Raw genomic sequence first — 17,393 nt, 5'->3', positions numbered from 1 at the left:
TTAAACAGGTGACATGCAAATATTGTCATGTGTTATTTACACACTGTATATAGTCTGTTCCATCAGACTGTACAGCTGGTCAAACTGATTTACAGCCTGTAAAATCTGGCAAAAGTAAACAGGAGCAGATCTCAAGAAAGGAGGTACCCATCACAGTGCTGTTAGCCAGGTATGTGCAAAAGGGGGGCTCCGGGGGTTAATTAAAGACGCCCCCGTCAGTGGTAATAATTAGCTTCTTTTTATATAACTGATATCTCAAATCTGAACATTAGCAAGTTTTCAACGTGTTAAATTTCCCACAACAAACACCTGTGTTTACTTTGAATGTTTTCATGTTTGAAGCTTCTCGAGCTGGTGTTACACTCAGATTATAAGAACAAGAAGAACAAATTAAATGTTAGATAAGCTAATTCACTTATTTACTGTCTCCAAAAACCTGAGAACTCTTTAAAAACATGTGGAGGCCTACGAAGTAATCAGCCATAGAACAGTTCAAACAGGTTCAAACCTCTAAAGCTCACCTATCTCGTCTTCCACCACTCACTCCAATCGTTTGTGTGAGAATTAACTAGTATCACTGATGGAACTATTTCTAGATAATAAAAAAAAAAAGTTCATCCAACTGGCCTGCGCTTCGCAGTCACTCAGCTTCAGTGCAAGTTTCCTGGCAAGATTACAGTGTTGACACGACTCCAGGAAGTCACTGTGTCCATGCTGTTGTTTGCCTAGAAATGGTAACTCCCTGTAAAACCACAAACTGTCATTTCAACCCGTTGGTTTGTGCAAAGATTAAACAAATGAGATACAACGTTAGTCTTAGTCTCCAGCTCTACAGGCATATTTAACATGAACAGTCTCATACCTCAAAACGTGTGAGCACATTTCTCAAAATGCGGGAACTATTTCCTCAAATTGTTTTCAGCTGACACATATGCAAAACTCTAGCCGGATAAACAATAACCATCCCCTTTTTCTTAGGACAAGCTCAGAAGAGACAAGTAAAGGCTCAGGACTGTTCCTCGTGAGTCTGTGTAACTTTGCAGATACCATCCTGACCTGGGCCTGCAGCTCTGTCACCATCGCCTGCAGAACAAGCTTTTAACACACTGACATGTTATCAACCTATAAAGCCTATAGCATTCATTTTAAAACAAGTGCTTCTAGTAAATGTAAGTTCAATATTCACTCTGCCTTTGAGCTGTTTTGAGCTCCATATCCCATTGTGTTCATGGGTCAGTCACTTACAGTAGTTTGTCATCCTGCTGTTTGGTGCTCTGCTTGTAGGTAGCAGACAACGACTTCTTCTGAGCTTTTTCTGAGCTGCTTAATCTCAGTGTAGAGTGATGAAAAGTGAACCAGCACAGTAAAGACTCCAAAACCAAACTATAAGCTGAAAAACTAAATAATCCTACGTACAATTACATACATGACACTTGATTTAAAAAATATTATTGCAGCCTGAAGGACTGGTTCACACATTTCCAGCTTTGTGTTAAAACAACACTCATGTGCCCCTCTGGACACGGAAACAGGTTTTATTATATTATATTATGTTATATTTATAATACAGACCTTAAATAAATCTCTGTCCATGTCCACAAGTTGTTTCTACAACAAAAACTGAATTATTTTGGTACCAACCACTGCTTACAGGTGACGAATTGATGTTATTTTTCAATATAGAATGAAGGAGTTATAATTTTCTTAACTTCTATCAGTAACAAAATATTTACGCTCTACCTCACCACTCCAATCACAGGTTCTTTACTTTGTGGATACACTCATGGCCCCATACTACATGTGTTTATTTCCAGTGCCTTGCTGACTCATTACACTCACTGCAGCAGGTGTGATCTCTGTCTTCACACACATCCAGAATAACAGTCACCTGAGCCAGCGTGAAGGGCCAATTCTGTTTTTACAGCTGTCTATGTAATGAGCTCTTTGGGGGGCCTCTCAAGTCAACGGTTAGCTAACGTCTCAAATTGTGTGTATGTATATGTGCATGTGTATCTAGGTTAGGTAATGTCTCACTGTGCTACTTTCTCCTCCAGGAAGATTTAATGTTGGAAGGACTGAACAGTCACACAGCCTGACGTCTGATCTAAAGTGACAGTGAGGGTTGAGAGAAAGCACGAAATCTAATCTCGCATTTTTTATCTCATCTGAAGCTGAAAAAAAAAGTTTTCTGCAGTACAAAGTAGTTATATCTCAGTCCACGTAAGTGTGGGGCTGTGGTCAAGTGGTTTTTTGCATGTACATCGTAACCACTGTCCCATTTCATGGCTAGTTTTCAGCATCACAGTTGAGTATTTACAGCATGTCTATCACTTTACATAATGACATGTTTATCACTCACTGTTTCTCAGACTCAGTTTTACAAACATTTGTTATGTCCTCCAAGTACTTCATGTTTTTGTTTGTCTATTTTGGATACTCCGCTTCATCCTCAGAACCTGCCATCACTGGATTTATGGTGGCAATGATGGTGCTAGATTAAAGGATTACTGAAGTTATTACAAGTCGTCCTAAAGGCAGAATAAACGTCTGTACCCAGTTTTGTTATCTAACCACAACACACAGAAAAATAGCTGCTGCATAAAAGCTACACTGGAAGGCGACTGGCCATCACAGGACATGAGAGTCATCTTAAAAACTGTTTAAATATACGAGTCTCTCTGCAAAGGCATTCATACTGTAGTGTTGTGCAATTAGTAATAAATCTGATTAACAATCACATGAAGTGCATTGTCAGTAACAGAAACTGGTGATATGATTTGATCCTGGAAAAATGTGAGTGAAGGGAGTTTCCAAAGCGAGTCTGATCAAGTAAAGGGACTTGGGGGAATCATCAGCGTCAACATGACTCATCCTTCGGAAACCATGAATGTCTGTTCAGATGATGGCGCCCGTTTCTTAAGGAGATGCAAATCATCTGCGATGAAATCGGAGTTGTTGTCTGAATTTGGATTATTTGGGAATTGCAGACACACGGCTCTCCTGTACAGGCATGACGTCACAGCACTGAGTCTGCAAAAAGAACTAGTCCCGTGGGTAGAGTTAACCAAAAAACCATTACTCCACTACAGTACATCACGGCTGCTAAATTCTCCTCACAGTCAGTCAGCTGTGAAGTGTTCATGTGGAAAGAGGGAGAGAGGTGTTACATCCTGATCATTAATGGCTTGCAGGAAAAGAATCAATTATGATGTTAGTGCTTTCAGCCTGTTGCTGAGCCCGGGGGGTGGGAAAGTTACACATATATGATCCAGTGGAGTATATTCCACCTGGAAAGTTGCAGAAAGCACATCTGGTCATAGAGTTTTTGCTGGCTTGATTTGATATTTTCCACCTTATCCATACTCACTCCCTCCTCTCACACTTCTCACTTCACTTCCTTCGACTTAGTGAGAGCAGGTCTGTTTTTCTCCGTGTCCCACATTGAGGATTTTCATGCTCCAACTGCTGGAGTTTCTCACAACTATGAAACCTTCAGGTTAATTCAACCTTTTCAAAACCGAAAGCCTCCAAAGTAAAGACACTGCTGCTTTTTCTGGCAGAAACTCCTGATGAACTTTTAGTTGTGTTTTTGTTTCAAGACAGTGTGTTTACAGGAGTCTAGGATTAGAGATCCTGAGCCACTATAATAAGTAGAAAAACAGCGATTAAACTTCTTCTGTAGTGGCGTCTGGCACAGAAACACCAACAAATGATTCCTGCCAATTTAAACACGCCTCAGCTCTCCTGCCCCTTTTGCCATTTTACACAAGTGAATCTTAATTGAATCAGCTTTGTTGGTAAAAACACAAATTAGTGCATGTTGCTGTTACTGAAGTGATGATCTTCTTAATATAGTCATAATAATGCACCTCACGTAGCTGCACAGAGATGAATACATTGTACTGGTGCAGATGTGATGAGTCAACTTAGGTTTAATAGGATGGGATTAGCCAAAGAAAAGGTTCAGTGTATTTATGGATCAGAAATAAACACAGGTTATATTATATTAGCTATGATTACAGCACATCTCCACAAAGAACTAAATAATTACTTAAGAAAGTCTGTTTAAAAAAATGATTTTCATGGTTGTTGGTCATTGTAATAAACCAAAACTGCCAAAATGTCATTTTCATCTAGTTTTAAGGTCCATTATAGTTTGTCAGTGGTTCGTTTACCACTTTGTTAGACTTTTTCACTTGTAATGTAAAATGAAATAAACTTGTAAAATGTATTATATTTAAGAGTGTTGGATATGTTTCTATTACAACTGCATTTTATTTCTAATTTCATATTTTTCATTTGTGTTTACGATTGTTGTACTTTCCAATGTTGTTTTTGTCAAATAAAAAAATACTGTCTTCTTTAACTTATGCATTCTTCAATCTTCTCTCTCTCTCTCTTCTGCCATTGTCTCTTTGTTCCCTCTGTATTTCTCAAAATGGGATGTGGTGACATCTGTAATCCTGTGCCCCTACATTTTTGTCCTCCAACAATTTAGCAACAGATCTGGGTAACTATTGTTCCACATGTGGAAATATTTGCCTGCTGGAGGTCTTCCTCACCATATGTTTGAACAGCAGGGAAATGGTGCAAGTCAGATTGAGAAAGTCTAAAAGGAGCATACGTAAGCAGAATACACAGTGGCAAGAAAAAGTATGTGAACCCTTTGACCTAAAAAAAAGCCCATTGTCATGTGTTAGTTTGTAGGTGTGACTCTTGACTTAGATGAAGATCAGATCACATTAATGCAGAAAACCATGAAATTCCAAAAGGTTCACATACTTTTTCTTGTCTCTTGTATGTAGGACGTACAGCACCTTCATCTTGATCACACATTTCTGCTTCATAGATTAGAAACAGCAGGATTTTTACACTTTTACTTTTAGTTTCTGTGGTAAATACAGCAAAGGATTTTGTCATGCCAGGCTGCAGGAATAAGGGACATGGGTGGATTCTTGTAGGAAGTTTTTGTTGCAGATCAGGTTCCCAACATCCCACAAGGCCTGTCATGTACCAGAACCGAGAGAGAGAGAAAGACATGTTGTGAAAGTATCATTCACCACAGCCGGCTGCCGGGAGGCTATCATCTGTTTTACATTACAGCACATCTGCTCTCATCTGTGTCACAGGCTAATGATCAGACACTGATTTTCAGCATGCTGTGGGTCTTAATCTTAATTTTGTGTTCCATATACTGTAACATATATTCTACAGTGAAATGTGACAACTCCGTGTTAAATCAACAGGCAATTAGCGGGGTCACTGACAGCAGACCTCACAAATATGAGGAGCTGAGGTGTGTTCATGGCACATGACACGGAGCTGTTAGAAAAGCTTTTATTGAAGGTCGATGCAAACCAGTTGCATTTCATAACACCACTCAAAATACAAACACTGTCCAAAAAATAGTATGCTTCCCTTTTTGTAAAATGTTGTACAACATGCTTATTTCTACTTTCACAAAAACAAAAACTGATTCTACTTTTCTGCAACTGGGCTGGAGGCAGTTAGCTTAGCTTAGCACAAGTGGAATGAACACCACATACATTTCTTTTTGTGTACAGATTAAACGAGATATGTGTTATTTAGAATTAGATGCTAAGATTAATGCTAAGCTAGGCTAATTCCTCCTGGCTATAGGTCCATATAAACAGTGTGGCATCAATCTTCCTCTATTGCGTTTGAAAATACAGTAAAGTTTCCACTTTCATTTTGTTTTCACAAACCTGCCAACTGGAGTCAACAATACATCTACTTATTCATTTCAACAGCAACAGAAGAAATAAATGCTGTGTACAATGTGAAACACAATTCAGACTGAAGGTTCTGAACTTCTGCATCAGACACGGGTGATAATGTTTAAACTTTTGGTCCATAAATGGTGATAAAACAATGTTTTCAGAGTACCTGCCCTGAAAGTCCAAAAGTCAAAGCTTTGTGATCCAACAAAGTGCAGAAATGGATCAATGTCGATGTGAGGATACTGTAAAAAGAACATTTAGTGCATGGAAGTGTAAACAACCCTCCTGTTCATTATGCCCCAGGAGACTTTGGTTGCTTTATAAAAACCTCAAACACATTCTTTACTTCCAGTAATTTCAACTAGGCAAGATTTAAAGTTCAGTAATTAATGTTTTTAAGTTGGGTAGAAGCTCATGCTGGTCTCACTATGACGGTTTGTGGACTGCCAGGTGGGTTGTTATTGTGTTTATTGAAAGTTGTTACAGAATGAGTCCTATGGGGTTTATGAAGGCAGTTTTCCCCAATCAGTCCATTTTCCACCTTCATTTCTCCACTCTGAACACGTGGTCCTGTGCGTCCTTTAAAGTTTCATTTACAATATGATTTGCTGCACTCGTTCACCCATAGAACTGGATTCTTGTGTCTCTGGCTGCAGCAACATGTTCCTTCAGTTCATACCCAACTATAATTCTTAAGCTTCTATGTTTAAATCACGTCTGAGTCCTCGTCTCTACTGTCTCTTAGACCCAGCAGCAGGGTGAGGCAAGGCTGGAGATCCAGGGGGGCCTGGTGGTCCAGGTGGCCCTGGAGGCCCAGGTTTTCCCTTTGGACCACTTGGTCCAACAATGCCAGGGAGCCCTGTCTGACCCTGGATGCCAGGAGGTCCTGTGGGTCCTGCAACCCCATTTTTACCTGAGGGGCCCATGTCACCTTTCTGGCCCCTCTCACCTTGTGGTCCTGGTGTACCAAGAGACCCTTTTGCTCCTTTGATTCCCATTGGCCCTCTGTTGCCACTGGGACCTCGTTCACCTGTGTCCCCTTTGGGCCCAATAAAACCCTTCTCCCCAGCTGATCCACGGATTCCTGTGGGTCCTTGGTCCCCTTTGCTCCCAGTCAGTCCCATTGGCCCTTTTGGACCAGTCTCACCACGGTTCCCCTTGGGCCCTGGTGGTCCAGGAGCACCTGTTGATTAAGGACAAGGAGATGTTAAAAACAGAAAAGTGCACAGTGTTCTGTTCCTATGTAGGACCTCTACTGCACCTTTCAGTATAGTGAAGTTCTTGATGAGCCGGGCGTGGTGAACATCCACGAGCTTCATCTCTTCCATCACCATGGACAAATTCCTGACATCCACATCTAGTCGGACATTTAGCAGCACGTTCTGCTGCCTCAGAGTGTCAGCCAGGTGAAGAAGTAACAAGACTGTGTTGTTCAAGTTCTACAGTGTGAAATATACAAGACATTTTAGCCAACCTTTAAAACAAAACTTTATCCAGACAATTAGGATAAACGCACAAAGGCAACTACACCTAAAAGGTAACGTAACACCAGGCTTCAAAGCTGGTTAAAGCTGCCATCACTGCTTAAAACTGCTTTCTTTGTGCACTCAATTTCTCAATCCATCAATAATTACAACCTGTAGTTCTTCTGTGTGTCTGCCCAGGCGACTCTGGCAGGACGAGCTCTCCACGCTGATATATTTGTACATGCTCTGGACGTGGCTCACTGTGGCGGTGATGCTGGAGGAGACTGTGTCGATCTCCATTTCTATAGATTTCAGGCGCCCATCCAAGGCAGAGAAGCGCTCCCCTGTCCTGTTCTCGTAGTATCTAACGAGGACAAATCAGAGGGGTTACACTTTGACGTTTTACATTTACAGTATAAAGACTGTAAAACTAAATATTGAGATATAGATCAATGAGAAACCGTAGAGAAAGTTAACTTTAATACTTCCGATAGGAGCGTTTGTGCTGGACATTAATGTGTATGTGTGTTACCTGGAATGGTATTGAAGGTCATGCATGTTCTCCTCATGCTCATCCATGAAAGACGTCGCATTGTCGAGTTGCATCTGCAGATTCATAACCTGGGAAACCAAATCATTATTTCATCAAACAAACTTCTAAAGGAGCTGGGATGAAACCTGTGTAATGCTGCACATAAAATACAGTAACTCTACAACACACATCTTCCCTTCATTCGTTCAGTATCAGGCAAACAGAAACACAAACACACCTGCTGAGTGAGGTCGTAGTAAACTTCAGTGGACATGATGATTCTCTGGTGATCTGCTATGACGTTGTTCTGGAGACTGCGCAAGATTTGTGTGGTGCTGCTTGTGTTGGATTTGATGACGCTCAGGACTCGACTGTAGTTCTGCCAGTCGCTGGTCAACTTCTGGAGGACCAGAGTCTCCTCTTCGGCTTTTCTCTGCAGGGCATCTATCCACATTGTGCTGGAACACAGAGGGAAGCACAGTACAAACATGAAATACAGTAGATGTTTGGTAGAGAGCAGCTACAGCGGCTCAGCTCCTTTCTGCATCTTATTATTCACCTCAGTCCCACTGTTGTGTTAACCTGATGGGCTGTAGCTTTAATTTCATACTGATCCTCCATCAGAGTCTTCATCTTCTCTTCAGTTTCCTCAGTCACATCTTTCCAGCCCTCCACCTGGTCCAGGTATCTTTCCAATGACTGGTTGAGAAGTTTGATAGAAATTAAGTGGTTTTGCATTTCGCGTGTCAGCTGGTTGCTGGTGGATTTTAGGGTGGTCTGAGTTTGAGTGGTCTGGTCCAGGACCTGGAGGAAGAAATGAATGAAGTGAGAAGCTGTGTCCAGCTTGTGTCTGTTCTTTTCTGATGATTCTGCTGCGTCTCTTTTTTACAATCATCACAAACAGTGTAGAAAACGTGTGATCCTCCATCAGTACCTGCTTTTGTCCCAGTATCAATCGCTGGATATCTTCAAACTCTCGCTTCAGCTTGTCGAGCTCCTCGCTACACCGAGACACACTGAGACAGCCTGAGCAGTTAGAGGTGGAGCTCAGATCTGAGAGATGGAAACACAAGGATGGAGCATGAAGGGCAAAGAAAGAGACTGTGAGAGAAGACTGATACAAGCTTCTGGTAACCATTTGTGTGTCCACCTGTACCTTACCATCTATTCCTTGTTGGACCTTGGTGATCTTCTTGTCGTAGATGATCTCCTCCTTGACCAGGTTGTCAACTTTCCTGAACACTGCAAATCAGGAAACCCAGGAATTTAAATAAACATATAAAATTATTCCAGAAATTTGGGTTTATTTATATAACTATCAAGTTTGCTGTACTGTAAACGCTAACCAGGGAGTAATCCATATTTATGTGCTGAATGGGCACAGAAATTATTATCAGGAGTGTTGTGAAGAGGAAATAGGAAGTATTTGAAGGAGTAAAAACAGGAAAAGGTGATTTAACATTTTTATTAGCTAACAAATGTAACCAAAACACTGATGTACCCAGCTGGTCGGGTCCTGTTCCCCCTCTACCTCCCCGAAGAGCAACAAGAATGTGTTGAATGTGACGTTTTGTGTGTATGCTCAAGTCGGTTTGCTGAATTTTTCAGCATCATAGTCTCAAAGGGGAATAATGCTGGTCTGTTTCATTGTATGTTTGCATATATAAACGCTTCCACATGCGTCCTGCACATACCACCTGCTCTACTGTATTAGCGTCTGAGACAGTGATGCTCAACCTGGGTTTTTGTGCAAGTACACTAAAGCAGTATTAAAATGCATAGTGAATAAAGCAATTATTGACGTTTTTACACAAGTCATACATTACTGGGTGTATTTTTTAAAATGCTTTGTGTGTGATGACTTTAAAAACCTTTTTCATTCCAAAAAATCTGTTTTCTATGAAGTTTTTGCAGAGTAATAGTCAGCAGGGAATGAAAATCAAAGGTTACTGTTTATCCTTGTCCACATGCACAGTTGATGCAGCCAAGTGTAATATCATGTCTGAAGAAAGTTTTAGCACTTTGTTGATGTAAGAATTTTAATATCTCTCCTGCATTGGCATTTACGAGATCAATTAGTATGTGTTTGGTCACAGATTTGTGTGTCACTGGTGGCAGAATGCAGACTTTTGTGAACTTGTAGAGTAAAGTTTACAAAATACTAGAGCAATACTACACTTTACTGCCTTTCTGTACATGAATACCTGAGTACAAACTTTCATGTGTGTTGTGGGATTTTGCATCACTCAACCAAGCCTCCTTTTCTCCTCCGACGTCCCTGAAGAGCAGTGAAAAATCAAGATTTACAGCTTTCAAACTCAATAAACTGTGATGTCAGTGTTAAAAGCATCTGGTGCCGCTGAGCAGCTGTCATGTAGCATATGACGCACAGGACCCAGCGCCACATTTATTAGATCTACGAGCGTTTAAATAGACCAGGTTTTACCGAGACACACGTACATTCAAATTAACGTCTGACCTTTTCTCAAGACAAGTCTGCTTCTCTTCTTATTTGGTTATGTATTATTTTCCATCTAATTTCCATCTATGTCATTACAGAGAGTCTAACTTAGGACTTTAGTCTGGAAAGTCCACAGGATATTCATGTGGGTGCATGAAGCATATTTCACTTGCAGTACCTGTTAGTTTATGTCTTCAAATACACTGAACAAGTACTTAACTGTAGCAACTTTCTCCATTTATCTTCAAATTAGAGCCAGAGTGCTTTAGTCTTTCTCGGAAAAATCTTGTTAATTTACTGCTAATACAACTAAAATTAGCTGGAAAACCAGTGTAATTACCCAACAAATCTCATAGTTTCAAACAACTGATTAGACTGCTGTCAAATTAAAGGGTTGGCGTCTCTGTGGGGGAGTCAGACAGTTAATATCTGGAGCGAATTATTCATTTAAGGCTGCAGGATGAAAATTAAATTCAATCTGAGCTCACCAAGTGTTCCCAGCACCACCACAGTAATGATGAGGAACGCCACAAATCCATAGAGGACTTTAACAGCCAGCTGGAGAGAATGGCTTTTCTGGCATCTCGCACAGCCACCTCTAGTTCGACCTGCAGAATAAAGACACACAAATTAACATTTGAGAGACAACAACTTAATGAAAAACATAGACTGTGACAGGAGGGGCTTCCTCCTTGCAGCTCTGCTCTGCACACTATTGTTCAACATTCTCCTAATGATTTCATCCTCTTTAATTGAGTTCCTTTTAATTTTAGGACTTACATGAAAATCCGATCGTGTTTTAGATCGTGTTCATTCAGAAATAGAGAAAACACTCAGGGGTTCACAAACTTTCAAGTTGTGTTTTCATTTGAAATGCACAGGAGGATTGTCAGTGCAGATGTGCAAACATACACAGAATTTGGAAGTCAAAGTGTCATTGGTGAATAAAAACACACACACACACACACACACACACACACGACCGTGTTTGTTGTCGTTAGACTTGCATGTGTGTACATTATGTGGCCTTCACCTCTGAAGGAAGGAATTTCCTCTTCTTCTCCAGTGAGATCCTCCTCTGAAAACAAGACAAGGAAGACACGATGTTCAACCCCTGACATTACAAACTTGAATTTCTGAAGTTAAATTTTCATAAATAATTAAGATAGGATTTAGAAAATCAGTTATGATCATTCAGAAGATCTGGTTTATAGATGGTTGTGATAGGTGATAACCTTGATTGACATGTTGGCTGATATGTTCGTTAGATTTTCAGGCAGTTGAATTTTGTTAAGCTACAGTGGCAAGAGTTTGCTCCACACAAGAAAAATATGCTTATGTGAGCCATGCCTCACCGAGAGGAGCTGTCAGAGGATCTATGATCAAGAATTGTCGATTTAGACTTTCAGAAATTCACCAGTCTACAGTTAAACAATCTACAAATGGACACAACACTTTATGACTGTGGCTACTCTACCAAGAAGTGGGCAGCCAGTCAAAATGACCCCAAGAGCACAACAAACACTCATCAATGAGTGAGATGCGCTTACTAAAAAAACATTGCTGCAGGCCTGAAGTTTGCCAAAGAGCACATTGACACTCCACAGCGGCTTTGGCAAAATGTTTTGTGGACTGATGAAACTAAGATTGAACTCTTTGGAAAGAACACACAGCACTATATTTGGCATAAAGAGGTCACCGCATATCATCATGAAAACATCATCCTAACTGAAAAGTTTAGTGGAGGAAACATCATGATTTGGGCCTGCTTTGCTGCATCAGGGCCTGACCACCTTGCAGAGATTGGGGGGAAGATTAATTAATTCCAAGTGTATCAAAAGATTTTTCAGGATAATGTGAGAATGTTTGTACGTCAGCTGAAAGTTGGGTGATACATGATACATGTGAGGGTATAGACTGATAAATGCGTATATCAAAGTAGTTGGCATGTATGTTTTTTTAGCTCAGGACAGTGGAACATCTTGATCGTCACCTTTGAAAAGATGGTTCTCGTATCCGCCGTTGTTGTCTGTCAAAGTTAAAGAAAAAAAGACACAAAGCAGATATTTAGACAAAAGAAGTGAACTGAAACCAACAAGTTTTATTACCCTTGAAATAAATCATCCAACCCAGCTGCCTCACAATACCCCAAATACTCCCCCAAGAGTCTTCGCTATGTACTGAGAGTATATTCAGAAAAAAAAAAAAGCTTTTGTTCAGCTCAAACATTTTCTCCGAGCTGTTCTTCACTCAAGAAAAATCCCCGTAGTGGTTTAAAGCATGAGAAGAATTGTGAGTGATTTGTGCTGATTCTGTGGCGAAGCATTGTGTGTTATGTGCACGTGTTTCTAAAGACGTTGTCACCACACACTGTGGAAGTAAGAAGCACAACATCCACAGAAAATAACCTGAGGGGTTAATAAACTACACAATTAGCCCCAGAATACATTCGTTTGTAACACCTCAATAATTGTGCACCACTCGAGGTGACAGCCGAACACACACACTTGAGGCACTGTGGTTGTGGAGCTTTACATTTAACAAACCTAAACAGTGACTGGAACTGGAGGGGAGGCTGTTTTTAATGGAAAACACCCAGATCAACACAGTAAAAGGAAAATGATATGTTTCTTAGGCTGCTCATTTGCTGAATAAAGATAATTTGACACTTTGCCATAGTCCCGTGTTGCGACTGCCAAAGGAGCTGTTGTCAAACCAAACCGTGTCAAACTGCAGAAACTGTTGCTGTTTACTGTGATGTATGTGGATATATTGCAGAATTTATCTTTGCACTTCAAATAGTCTGCCTTTACGGTGATGTTTCAGATTAGAGGCATGTGGACAAGTGTTGACAGAGTCCAGACAGATGTAGTGTAATTTGTAGGAATCCTGTTTTATTAAAAACTTCCCTGCAGGCTTGAAATGAGACTCTGCAGGATTTCTTGCTTTCCTCTTGTTGCACACAGCAAAGACTGTCTGGAGCCTTGGTCAGATGTTGCAATACGATGGAGAAAATGCAAATGAGCAGAAAAAGTGTACACAGTGGATTTACAGATTTTCTGGTCATTTGAGCTATTTCAGTTCTCTGATGTAGTCGATTGCTTAAGTGAAAACAGAATAATGCAAAATGCCTGCTGTGGATCTGTCTCCAGTTAACCACATGATCAGCTCAACACGTAGGAAGGTCAGGCCTCTGATAGGGGGAGAACTAGAGCCTGGGAAGAAAATAAAACCAGTAGCAGTCTGATGAGATGATGCACATTTTCTGGTGCAAACGTGTTACCTACTTTAAGCTCCTGCGTATGTGGCATGAAGTTTACTTCTGCTCACTGTCCATGAGAAGCAAATAACAGTGTTTAAGCAGCACGAAGGTATGTGGTGATGACACCAACAGGGTTAGCAGTAAGATGTAATTTCAGAATATAAACTTTGGTTTTCTGCAGAAGGACTGTAGAACCAAATATAAAAAATAAAAAAAAATCTTCAAAACAACTTAAGTAAATAGAGCAAAGTACAGCTGGTGTGCAAACCCCACAGTGAGGTGAATGTTTGTGTGAGTCGAGGTGGAACAGCTGAGGTCAGGTCTGGGTGGACGAGTAACAAAACAGTGAGAAGGAGAGAACGATGGAGGGAGAGGGGAGGTTAGGAGGACTGGGCCCCACCTGGAGGCTCTGTTATCTAAATTAATAATGATGGAAATAAGATGAGTCAAACTAAGGGACATAAACAAAAACATGAAGCACAGCCACAAGCAAAATGTGCACAGAAGCTGAGACTTGAATTTCTCTTTTGTCAATCTGATGCTTGACATTTTTCCCCTGTGGCTGCTGTGCTTGTTAAAGCTTAAAGAAGCCTCCACTGAAGGACTGATTTCATGCTGACCGAGCTTCCTGGAAGTGCAAGTGGAAGTCGGGTGTTAGTGGATCAGGGTAAGACACCAGTGTGGTCAGCTACGTGAAAATCATCTTGAAATGCAGGAACAAACATACATCAGACAGGTTTACTTGTATAAAGACACACATGCAGGTGAAGTCAACATTGAGTATGAACTTTTAAAAACAAACAGAAAAGTGCATCTTTATCCACATGGAGTCAATTGGCCCCCAGTTCCCCTTCCTCTTTCACCATCAAACCTCTGGTGAATGCAGCACCAGGCTTGTACTTGAGTCAGTGAAGCATTAGCATCATTTCGTATTTGTGGTTTCTCTGTGGTGGTTTTCTCTTCGGGGATGTTGGACTTTCCCATTCTCTCACTCCCTTCTCACTCATTGTGGACTTCACTTTCAGCTGGGGATTGCGCAAAATGTGTTCCCAGACTGAGTAACATGCCCTGAATGCCCTCTAATCTGACATACAAATAGAGCTGGACTCTCCACACAAAGATGCACAGATTCACTCCTTTTCAATTCATCTTTCTTTTGTTAGTTTATACAAGTTATTTTGGAAATTCCCCTCAAGGACCTCAGCAAATCCCACCCTCAAATGAAACCGGGAGTCACGAGGAGGGCCGTGCTCCTGATCAGGGTGGAGGGCTTGACCACAACTGCTCATAAAGCCAAACGAGCTCCTTTCCAAACCTCTTTTGACATCCAAGTCGTTTAGGTGCCCTTTGACTGGAATGTGTGGTCTCACAAAACTATAAACGCCTGGTATGTGTTGCTGGAGACTGCAAAGCTGAAGTTATAGACAACTCATTACTTGGGAATGTTCTTTTATTGTGGTTCAGCAGTGAAACAAGAGTCACAATCCCAGAAACGCATTCTCAGGACTAAACCACTTTGGACAGCCAAGCAGAGACACAGAGACAAGCCTGGGTGGGTTTGCAAGGCTGTGAGGCCAAAGGGTGTGTACAATATTCTCTAATACTTTATTTAGGGCTTTGAGGCTTCCTGATATTTTCTTACTTGCCCTCAAATTTCACGTGCTCACCATCTTTGAGGAACTTTCCACAGAGATGAGCTGAAGGTGAGAATATCCAAACGCTGCCACAGCAGAAACGGCATTAAAAGCAGCGCCTGTGTCTCCTGTTCTCTCACTCTTTCCTTCTCCTTTGCCAGACGTACACCTGTCTCCTGTCCTCCCCTTCCCCCTTCTCCTCTACCTCGCTCTGACTTTCCCCTCCTCTGCAGCTCTGTCAGGAATGCATGAGGCAGCATGTTTTGTTCTGGTTGGCCACAGCTGGAGTACCTCTCAGCAGGACTGGAAACCACAGTAACAGACCTCCTGTACTGTTTGGCGGTGACCTGTACTGTATATGTTGGAGTTAATTTGCTGTGTCGTCTTGTGGTGCCATGCAGCTTCTTAAACAATCTGCTTTGAGGTTTATTTTTGCTCATAAGCCCACCTTCTTTTAAAATACATCAGTACAGTGTTTTACTTTTATGTCTACAGTTGGGATGTTTTGCAAAACAGTGACAATTACTAAAGTCTGTATTTAATATTTCATTCTCCAGGTTGATTTAATTTAGTCAGTTTAGTTATTTTCCCCCCTCTCTCCCTTTTTTACCTGGTCCCACTCCTGTTACTCTGCTCTCCAGCCACTTCCTGCCGTGCCCAAGCATGGACTGATTCACTCTCCCATTGCCTCGGCCTTAATTACTCAGCCTGTTCCACCTGTGGTCATCCTGTCTTTTATTAGCTCCCCTCTGCTCTCAGTTTCCTGCAAGATTGTCGCCTCATGTTCTCGCTCTGCAGCCTTGTTCCCTGCTTTAGGTTCAGGTATACTGGAGAAATGGGGATTGAGGTGAAGGTGTTTTATGCCATGATGCACAGCTGCTCACATCACTACTAATATGTGCGAAAGTACAGAACTGAAAGGTGAAAGGTAAACAACCTCAATTAACAATGCATGTAGAAGCTAATCAAAGCAATGAAATCCATGACTGACATGTTATCTGTCTAATCAAACACAGTTATCACATCATAATTATTACAAACAAAACTAGGACATACAGATACTCTAAGATCCATCGTGTGTCTGATTCTGTTGGTAACAAATGAGAACATTTCTTAGCATCTCTTCAAGCTGTTCACACAGAGGTAGGATTTATTTCTGCTTCATTCCCATCTCTGTCAGCCTTTCACTTCTCATGCTGTTCAGCTCTTCCCTCTTTAAAGCCCCTGAAAGGTCTCCTTTCATGGCATTTGTTTAAAATGGGAAGTCAATTAAGTCAATCTGTGTTGGAGCATTATATGTTTCATGAAACAGGGTTGTGGTGTGAACTCACACACACACTCAGAGATTTAAAGCTGACTGATCAAAGTGTCTCAATCCAAGAACGACAAGCCGGCACTTTCTCGGGTGCCACACCACAAAGGTTCAGAGCAGATGAGGAGTATATGTGTTTGCTGGTGCCCGGTGCAGGTGCCTGCCTGTGTGCTAACATGACATGGTTCTGTTCCTTTCAACAATTTTCACACTAGGAAATGCATCAAAGTGTTGGTAAGAAATGTGTTTGCATCATGAGAAAGACAAAAGTATGTGTCAATATGTAAAAAATAAAGTCACTTTACCTTTCATGGTTTCTCCTTTAGTCCTTTACAAACTACTCGTGGTCCAGTTTTCTGAAGCTTGTTTGCTGCGGCTTTCTTTATCTTTTTCACACAGAGGAATCTGTTTACCTTTAGGATGCCTGTTAACTCATCCGTGCAACTTTTTCCAGTTGTTTGCAGATTTCCAAAGAAAAAAAGAAAGCTTCCCTAAATGTTTTAGTTCCAGAGATTTAGAAATGGAGAAAGCCTCAGGAGCGGACCACATTAAATATCACCCCATGTAGGATGTGTTGTGTTTCATCCCTCTCCCATCAAGAGCCTGTGAAATCTAAACCTCCTCAGACAGAAACCATGTGCAACTTGGAGAGAGAGGGAGGAAGAGAAAGAGGATGGGTGGTGAGAAGCAGAAAGAGATGGGAGTGGAACAAAGAAACTGGAAGATGAGGGAGGGACTGGAAAGGGGACAGAATAAAAAAAAAAAGGAGGGTGGGTCCATGTGTTTCTTTGGTTAAGTCTGTTTTGTGGCCGAGGCTAATTGCTAACAAATGTTTGAACGTTGTGGAGCAAGCACCTTGAATATCTGTGGCCACGGCCTGGGAGACAGGAAAATAGTTTCTGAAAGCACACACACAGAGCAACACACATGTCAAAGCTGTGATCCCTGTCTGGCACCAGTTTTCAGGCTTCTCAGCGTGCTCCCG

General features: G+C 41.3%; 1 protein-coding gene across 1 annotated transcript; it reads right to left on the bottom strand.

Annotated features, from left to right (window-relative positions):
- Positions 1 to 5,323: 5,323 nt before the first annotated feature.
- Positions 5,324 to 17,059, bottom strand: scara3 (scavenger receptor class A, member 3). The gene is made up of 12 exons (XM_026342124.2): positions 16,714 to 17,059; positions 12,194 to 12,229; positions 11,234 to 11,278; positions 10,689 to 10,808; positions 8,901 to 8,981; positions 8,674 to 8,792; positions 8,299 to 8,543; positions 7,978 to 8,197; positions 7,740 to 7,828; positions 7,379 to 7,571; positions 7,003 to 7,180; positions 5,324 to 6,924 (listed from the first exon to the last, which is right to left on the bottom strand). Exons 1-12 carry the CDS (start codon positions 16,718 to 16,720, stop codon positions 6,473 to 6,475), a joined length of 1,785 nt encoding a protein of 594 aa, XP_026197909.1. The 5' UTR covers positions 16,721 to 17,059; the 3' UTR covers positions 5,324 to 6,472.
- Between the last annotated feature and the right edge of the window lie 334 nt (positions 17,060 to 17,393).

This window comes from Anabas testudineus, chromosome 24 (assembly GCF_900324465.2).
Source record: "Anabas testudineus chromosome 24, fAnaTes1.2, whole genome shotgun sequence".
Taxonomy (NCBI): domain Eukaryota; kingdom Metazoa; phylum Chordata; class Actinopteri; order Anabantiformes; family Anabantidae; genus Anabas; species Anabas testudineus.
The sequence above is the reverse complement of the archived record's forward strand: the minus strand, read 5'-3'. Positions and strand labels throughout refer to the sequence as shown.